Source organism: Ceratina calcarata, unplaced genomic scaffold, assembly GCF_001652005.2.
Source record: "Ceratina calcarata isolate Rehan_Ccalc_2016 unplaced genomic scaffold, ASM165200v1 scaffold127.2, whole genome shotgun sequence".
NCBI classification, from domain to species: domain Eukaryota; kingdom Metazoa; phylum Arthropoda; class Insecta; order Hymenoptera; family Apidae; genus Ceratina; species Ceratina calcarata.
The window spans coordinates 1,257,443-1,266,891 of NW_017133727.1; the positions used below are offsets into that span (position 1 = coordinate 1,257,443).

A 9,449-nucleotide genomic window follows, 5' to 3' on the forward strand; every position below is an offset into this window, starting at 1 on the left:
AAATAAAAAAATAAAGTACGTATTCTGTTTTAATAGTCTGCAACATAAAATAAAATACTTCGAGCTTGATTGGAATATTGATTATTCCATTAGTAACGCGTATTCAATCTTGCTTATTGTATTGATTATCCCATTAGTAAGGCGGTTTCTCCATGCATTCTTTGAAGTAGAACTTAACAGCTTCCCTCGTCGAGATATTAAAGAAATTAATATTAAAACAAGTTGTCTAAGAGATGTTTTTGTTAAGTTTTAAAATTCTTAAGGGGGTTTTCTAGTTCTGAATGTTATTTCTTACAGAATTTTTTAAACTATTAATTTGTATACGACTATGATGTCGAGCAACATCAAATACCAATGTGTCTATGTTCTACACAACGTTCTCACAATTTCATTTTCGATAATTTTCATTTTGCAAAATAATTGGATGGATAAGTATTGCACACGTATCATGTGAAAATATGTACAGTAATTTCCCCAAAGGTTTATTCAGCTTCATTTTATACAATATAGAAATTGAATGATGTAGGAGATCGTAAAATGTGATCAGATGGAATTGAAGATTCGTATAAGTATAAATCTGTTTCGTTGGTGCGTACGCGGGTAGTTTTCACGGACAGAGTAATTCTATAAATTATTCTTTTTCTCATTATAGTAGATCTTTTAACAACACGATCTCCGCTAAGTACAGTACGTAAAGGAGGCCTACACCCAGTAATATAAATACAATTATGTATGTAAATGTTAATAAAAACTTGACTATTATAAATCCTCGGCATAAACAGCATTCCTCACCTCGATTCACTTTTTAATGTTTATATATATATATATATATATATATATCTATCTAATTTATTAATCTATTTATACGTATTTATATATATGTATAATTATGACGCATATACATAAATACATATATGCGTTTTTCATATATTTATAATATTTATATAAAATTATTCTAATTACATTTAATATATACATACAAAGACAAATATGTGAAATACCTGAATTTTATTCGTCCCTTATTTTATAAAAATATGTGTATTTATTATGTGTTTTTTTTGTTCATATTTCAATCAATACTATTATCAATTATTATAGCGATACAACACGTTGCGCATAAAGTATTCATGTACTCACATTAATAACTAGATATCTTTATCATTTTATATTACAATTTATTTAATATATTTCGTTCGGAACGGACTGAAATTTCATATTCTTTTGGAACAATTTTCTCTGTACAGAACCCCAACAATATACATTATTCGATGTCTCTGAGATATACTCTTTGCTTTCATATAATTTCCAATTTGAACGCAATCTTTTATTCTGCATCTCGACATCTTCTGATGTTTTATTAACATCGAGGAAGTTGCGATCGTTTTATAAATTTATATTAATGGTAAAGCAGGAGCTACACAACCGTTTTAATTTACTGGTATTATTTATTCGGATACAGTTTGTCTTACCAGCATTGAATTCTGTATAACATATTCAAAACGTATTTATCTCTATGCGAAATACGTAAGTTTTGGCAAGATCACATAATTTCGATGTTACGCTTCAATTCAACTGTTGCACGATGCAACTACAAATTAATTGACTTATACATCAACTATAGTTGGACCGTAACGTATTTCAATTTCCTTCATTAAATGTTTAAGTATATTCAATCCATATCTATATGTATATACGTAGCTATAATATAATCACGGCGGATAAAAAAACGCATATATACATGACATATATCTGTACGTATTTGAAATTAAAGTTGTAATCTTTATATATCGAAGGAAAAAAAATAGTACGACAAAAATTACTGTAGTGTCCCCACGAATTTGAATACGAAATAAGTAAAACATCTCGTAGCTTCATGCACTCACGATTGATCAGAATAAAAATATTTCCTTTTGAGTAACACGAATCCTTAGCTTTGCCTACCTCTCTCTATTTGCATAGATTATCAATCCGCTTACGTCAATTAACTATATGTACAATCAGTGTTTCTACGTTTGGTGATTACTTCTCAAAGAAAGACATAACTCAATGCGAGTATTGTAAACACTTTTGAAATATTTCTTAATTGAACATGCTGTGAAATTCTCGTGCGGTTTTGCGTCCGCGCAACACGTTCGCCTGCCGCACGAATCTGCATACACCGCCTCAAGAAAATATAGTTTCCCTTATCGAACGTATCGAACGTCGAAACGCGATCTCTCCCGAATTTCACTCTTTGTGCTCGGAGTCAGGCTTTGTTTTTGGTTCCATCGTAGTCGAGCGTGGGTGATGGGGATTCGTCTGATTCCTCGGCACTAACAGCACATTCCCATCGGCTGATTGTTGCAGGCTGTATTCATACGGGTGGTATTGATTGCCATCTGGGTCCCGCAACGACTAAAAATTAAATATTAGAACGTCTTTCACATGTTTCTGGAGAAAAATTTTTAACTGAGAATCTCCCTAAGGTTTTACATGCATAGGATATGTTATGCTTACTTGAAACACGTGACGATAAAGCTGACTGAATTTGTCCTTGACGCGTTGCCTCTCGACAAGCATGAACTCGCGTTCGCGAATAAGCCTCATCTTGCGATCCCTCATCTCTTTCACTTCGTCGGCAAGACTGAGAATCTGATCCAGCTTACGTTTACGGCAATTCTGCGCAGCAACTTTGTTTTTACCCCGTCTCCTGATGTCGCGTATCAACGACAATTGAGCCTCGCTGAGATCGTATTTACTAAGACGTTCGTTAAATTCGTCCATAGGGAGATTGATAATATCATTCACTGGTATCGGTACATTCAACGCCCTTGCTCTCTTTTCGTCTCTGGTCAGATGCTCCTCGCCCTCGCTTTTACGCACTACAAACAAACATTGATATTAGTACAATATTATAATATAGTAACAGTTATATTATTTATCGATTTGTGTCGGTTACCTTTTTTGTCGCGAGAAATTGGACGTTGAAGCGAGCCTGAGCTTTCAGCAGGTAAGTGATAAGTATGATTATGATGAACGTGTTCTATAGCAGAACGTCCTTAATGCATAAAAAATAAATAATTAGTTAACTGATTTATTTAATAATTAAAGTACATTTTTAATATTTTACATCAAGTAATGTTTATTTAAGTTTTATTTTGTATAAAAATCTATTTAATATGTGAAGTTAAGAAATGTCTGATTCTTTTACCTGATTGATGACGATTGAAATCTACACTACAGCTATATTTCATTTCTGGTTGAGGACCAGCAGCACCTTCGATCGGGCCGGAGTAAGCATTTCCCGGTGCACCGGCGCCAACTGTATGCGAGTCGTATTCATACTTCATCGGGGTAGTTGGATGTGCCGTAGCTCCGAGAGGCGAACCTAAATCATAAAAATTTTTAATTTGTTCCATAGTTTGTCCCCTCCCCTTCTTCTTTTGATATACCAACCTGTTCCTTGTTCTTGAAAATATCGCTTGGCGAACATTTGATGTTTTTTCTGGGCAACCGGTGGCATGCTGCGTTCCGTCTGACATCTCGGGGAACCGGCGTTTCTCCCGGAAACCGAGTAACTGCAGTCATACGACATGCGATATTTGCTGAAAATGAAATGATTTGTAAATTGAATAAGGATACGGAAATTTCTTTTCATAAGTGGTATCCGAAAATTTTGTACTGTGACTCGAAATAATAAAATTCAAATAGAAGTGCCTGTTGCTCTTTATATACGGCGGGACTAAATGTCATTGGAAATAATTAGATATTTACTGTTTTTGTTAAAGAACCTTGACAATGTTTTTGCATTGATACAGTTCGAAGATCATTCATCTCATGATTCCTATCATATATGTACAGCTTTAGCTTTAATAAAATCATTAAACAACAATTTATTATTGTACATGGTACTTTTTACTGATTCACTGCTGTATTTTATGTTCAGTTTTGCTACCAATGAGATTTTCTTGAGTTAAGAATTTGAAAAACAATTTCATTTCAAAGAAAAATGAAAGTAACTTTGTTTTTATAAAAATCAGTCTGTGTATCTGATCATATAGTTTTGTAGACGGTTTGAAATTTCAAGAATTCAAGGACATATATTTCATATATATTGCAGCTATTTTTTTTATTTTATCATGTATATTGTTTCAATAATTGAGACGGTGTTTTACAATGATTTTAATTTATGTATTAGTAAGTGTAATTACCTGGCGTAATCCATGGTATAATGAGAATCGGCTTGCGTGTGGCTAGAGTTAGATCCAGTCTCCATCCATTCACCATCCGAGAGGGATGGTACGCGTTCGCTACCCATGCTGCTGACAGCACTATCGCTGGACGCATCCATCCTTTCGTCTGTCACACCCGGAAGGGTCGTAACACCCGCCGCCGAAGAGGTCGTACCACCGGCGGTTTGGACTCCCGGCAAAGCCGCTGCACCCGTTGGACCCGAAGCATTGTTATTCCCATTGTCAAGCATTCGCATGGTGTACATGCCTGTAACATTTCATTTGAATAATATATTAATTATCTTGTTAACGAAATTAAATCTAAGTTTATAAAATTAAACGTAAAACTAGAAAACTAAATCCAATATAAAATTGAGAGATAGTTATTAAAATATGAACTGCACAGAGAAGAATTATAATAAATTGATGACGTATTCTCTCAGCTTCTTGCTAGTACAAATTGTATTTATAGAATTAATAAAAAGTCAATTCCCTTGAAATATTCTATCCTTGACAATTAGTCATTTTTATTTATACGCTGTAATGAACTCCTGAACTTTCTTTATCCTAATACTAGAGTCTTACTAAAAGAAACTTTGAAGCAAGACGTAGGAAAAGAAAGTTGCAAAACAGTGTAATAAAACTCTTAGTTGAAAAACAAGACAAGAGCTGTATATTTTCATTAACGAAGAGAATGAAAATATACGTTGCATTGCAAGGCAGCGGTGGGCTCAAGGTCCATTGGTCGCGTGGATTACTTGACGATTAACCATGCCTATTAATATCAATTATATATGAAATCTATCAACCGCGCGAGATAAAGTCAGCACATTGTGACGAGTTACACGAAATAAAAGAAAATCGTAAATAGAAATATCATCGCTTTTATAATGCTAATCGCTACTAACGTATTACCTGAGTTTTTAACAATGTTTAACGAAAATTGTTATCAATAAATAACATTAACATATAAAAATGAATTGCAGTTATATATTATATATAAATTCTGTTTTATTAAGTGTTTTAAAGAAAAAGACATGTATGTAAAACTAGCATGAAATTGTATTAGTCATTCATGTACGTAGAAACTTGTCTTAAATGAAGAATAAATTGTTGCGTAATTAAAGACTTGGTGGAAAATTAATAACGCTTCTGTCTATAGTACATAAAATCCGTGTCAGACGTATGAAAAGCAGGAACGTTGCTTCGAAAGCAGAGATTAAGATGGCTTGATACCACGTTTCTTAGAATCATTCAGCACATTCAGCTGCTATGGAATCGTACGTGACTGGTATCAAGTTTCAGTCGTTCTTATCAATTAATTTTCAGAGAGGAAATACGATGCTTTATTGCGGTCTTTTTAATTCTTCGCCGGGCCTGATAGCGCTAACATACATATTTAATACGTTAATCATAGAACTAACGTTAAGAGGGCATTCTTCTAGTTCTTCATGGCATATTTTAAAATAATTATTTTTAAAAATCTATTAAACTTTCAGTATTAAGTTTTGACATATGTATATTTATGCGTATTTAAAGTATATAATGAATTACTTAAAGGTGAAAGCAATTAAAATCCTGTGCGTTATTGGTGCAAAAGTTCATCCCATTCTGGACAAAGTTGAAGAAAAATACGAAGATTTGCATTACCCTAATTCATTCTATTTTATTGAGAATGTTTTACAAAAGTTGTTAACACGATATCTTAAGTTGTACTTAACCAACTGATTTGAAAACACAGCATCTTCAGTAAAGGTCTAGTTATCATACGAATAACAATTTTTAACATCTCTTTTCATCATATCTTTTTAACATCTTTAAGACGAAAAAATATTTAAAAACTCGATAATTCCAATTGAAAACGTTGCCAATTGGTAAGTTATAAAGATTACTGTTAATTTGGTTCAGATCATAACTAGATTTATTCCTAAATTTTTTGTTTTCATCATCGTGCGTAACGTATGTTTCATGATTTTTTATTGAATATTCAACAATACCAGTTCTCAGCTTTATTATGTCATAGCTTATGAATAACTAAATTATGCTGACTGTCAAGTGTTTTTGATTTTTCTTGAAGTTTAAATNTTTATTAACAAGATAAAAATCTATAATGTTGAGTTTTATTATCAGAATCAGAATCATAAGAATCCTTGTCAATGTTCAGTTTTATCGTGATACCCAACAGTTGTTTAAAACGTACATAGAAAAAATTAATCTCAACATCGCTTCATAATTTACAGCAGCAAATTATCTGAAATTTATCTGTTAATAGGAAAAGAGTCTATGATTTAGAATTTTATTAGATTAAACATCAACAGTACAGTTCAGTTAATTTTATCATGGCGAATTCCACTCGAAAAAATACATACATACTACATACATACATCCATTCAAGAAATTGATACAATTTACAAACAAATGAAATGGAGGTTTTGTGACGACTCGTTTTTGCCGTCCCTTATGTATTTCTATTTTCTCTTCTTTTTTAATTTTCTATTCTATCATTTTATTATTTTACCGTTTTCTATTCAAGACACTTGATGGCTAGATTTAGGAGTTTTCGACCGTCGCGTCAGGTTTTTCCTGTTGTTCAGGTCCTCCTTGATCACTTTTCTTCTTATAATGTTTTATTCATCATTGCTAATTTTTCCGCGCACTTTCGTTCCCCTTTCTCTTCTTCGATTACCTGTTGCTTCTCTCTTTTATCTTTCTTCTTTGAAGGATCGGATTTCTGGAAGTAGCGAATAAGCGCTAGACCGAGCTACGCGAATGGTCTTCGTATCATAACGTTAAGCTGAGCTGATTGTATCTGATGTATATGTAATCACCAATAATAATCTGTGAATTAAATGAGCGAACGGAGAACTTTGTTCATAATTACACTTCCTCTTTACCCATTCTTTCTAGGTGTAAACAGCAAAACCTAGATCTGAACATTGTTCTATAATTTGCAGTAGGAAATCATCTTCCATGCATACTAAGTAATATGATAAAACGACTGTTGAAATAAATGAGATCCGAAGCACATATAATAGAAAGACTAATATAGCACACGTGCAGAATGAATCGTCAAATTACCATGACTCAGCGTTACTAATTTTGATAAGCTATCGGACTTTCGTGAATTCGCAGTATACAATCGAACTACTCTATCTACCTTCTTATTATATAACATCATTTTTCTCTGTTCAAGCGAGTAAGTTTACTCGAACATGTTCATCGTCTTGTCACACTTTACAACCAGACGTCTATTCCTATCTGATAAATTTCATTCGACGCTGGTCACCGAGCTAATCCTAAGTAAGTAAGTAAATAAGTACGTGCATGTAGGTCGATGGCATATCAAACACGTGACGTGTACTACACATTGTGAACCATGTACAAGGCTCGACTATACGTAACGCGAATTCCAAAGCTCGCGCGTTATTACGCTGCCGTCTAACTATCCGCTGTTGCGACAAACTCTCGTCCACATTTTTCCGTGGACTTTAATCGTGAGCCAGAGCCGATAAACATACATAGTAATAATCGAGGTATAGAACTCGACTTGTATACAAATTACAGATTAAAGTAAGCGACGTGGCACGCTGGAAAAGACCGCTGATAAAAATTTACGTACGTTGTGTATATACGATGACTCCCATAGTCGCCATTTAAGCTCCAGGAGAGCTTAATCCGAAGATCGATGCACTTTAACCGATTGTTTACTGAATTTCACTTCTCTCCGTTTGCAACGTGAGACAAGTATTATCTGTCAAGGATCTTCAGGGCAACGATGGAACGCGCGTAGGAGTGCATGTTGGAGAACGTCCGGCGCGAATTTATTTCCCTCGTGGTAACCAAGCCACTTTAGCACCTTTACACTGCCAGATGTTCCTTTCTCTCTTTCACAACAATCTTCCTCGACACGTCGAATCTCACCTCCCGCTCGCGCATATTAATCCCGCTGGCGCAGACACACACGCCAAGCAGACGCACCGCTGCGTCGTTAAAAACATCGAAATTCAAAATCCCCCCGGCAAAACGGTGGCTATCACTTGTTCACACTGTGAATATAATTAGTGTTTATGCATCGTCACGTTCGAGCTCATTCTTATACCACATCCGACAACTGTTGTTAAAACGATTGAATCACAAATCCGGGCGCGGAGTCGCATCGTCGTAGGAAGGAGTCGATAGCAGCGCACGGAGAACTGTATAATTGATTAAATTATGATTTATCGTGATTCATGTTGCATCTCTCTTCGTGGAACACAACGCGCCGGTCTAGATCCCTGCGTTTACGTTTGATCCACAGCGTGGATTAAGAGATACGTTTAATGTTGCGGCTCGACGAGTGAATGAGCACAGTTAAGATATGCATTCGATCGCGGGCGCAGCGTAAACATAACTACTTAAGGCTGGCGGCGCGTAGCTGAGAGGCTGACCCGGCGCGGGGCGTCACCACTTCGAGAGGCTGGTTGACTGCCGTCACTTTTCACTTCGGTATTGGACGGAGAAGTTCGCGCCGCGATCCGACGCAACGGTGGGAGCCGTACACACAAGTCTACAATCTACTTATGTGAACAGACTCGGCGGTCACGTCCTCGTATGACGACCGATTCGTCATTCGACCGTTTCTCGCTTTTACTCTTCGACGATTCGGTCATCGGTACATTGTAATTTTTATATGAAATAGAGAAGGAGTTGAAAATTCGGTCAGCGCAACGAAAACTCTCTTCCTTATTCTTGACTATTCTCGTTGCCATTATTGTTCTTCGTACAAAAACAAGACTTCATCATAGAAACAGAAGTATTATAGAAGCTTCAAGTATTGTTCCAGTTTTATGTAGTATAGCAATTTTTAATCAATCATTCTTATCTGGTTCTTCAATATGAAATCATACTGCATTTGTATTTATTCAGTGTTTTACAAAGTCAGAAATAAAATGAAAAGTCACCTCACTTGTGAGCCATCAATTTTAATATCACTTCATAAATCAAATACGTCATATCGTTTGTAGATTAAAAATACCGAGTAGATATACCGAGAAAGCCTGTATGGCTTGATAATTAAATTATTTAAAAATAGCTTTAAAAATTGTTTTCGTCAAGGAATAATAACCAAACGTTGTAATCTATAAGGATGAGAAAACATAATATTAATTAAAAGAAAACGTACACTGCATCTGTACAAAAAATGTAAAAAAAGTAAAATATTTTGTCTACTATTGTGGCTAGACCATAAGTAATAAACAA

At 34.8% G+C, this 9,449-nt stretch overlaps 1 protein-coding gene across 2 annotated transcripts in view; it reads right to left on the reverse strand.

Moving 5' to 3' along the window:
* Window positions 1-989: 989 nt before the first annotated feature.
* Window positions 990-9,449, reverse strand: part of cnc (NFE2 like bZIP transcription factor cap-n-collar) — an 87,388-nt gene continuing 78,928 nt past the window's right edge. For both annotated transcript variants that reach the window (XM_018030636.2, XM_026816973.1), the window contains 6 exons: window positions 4,191-4,479; window positions 3,436-3,584; window positions 3,191-3,367; window positions 2,939-3,037; window positions 2,497-2,861; window positions 990-2,394 (listed from right to left, as the gene is read on the reverse strand). In XM_018030636.2, coding sequence (XP_017886125.1) covers window positions 2,227-2,394; window positions 2,497-2,861; window positions 2,939-3,037; window positions 3,191-3,367; window positions 3,436-3,584; window positions 4,191-4,479 — 1,247 coding nt within the window. In that variant the 3' untranslated portion in view covers window positions 990-2,226. The remainder of the gene's footprint in view (window positions 2,395-2,496; window positions 2,862-2,938; window positions 3,038-3,190; window positions 3,368-3,435; window positions 3,585-4,190; window positions 4,480-9,449) is intronic.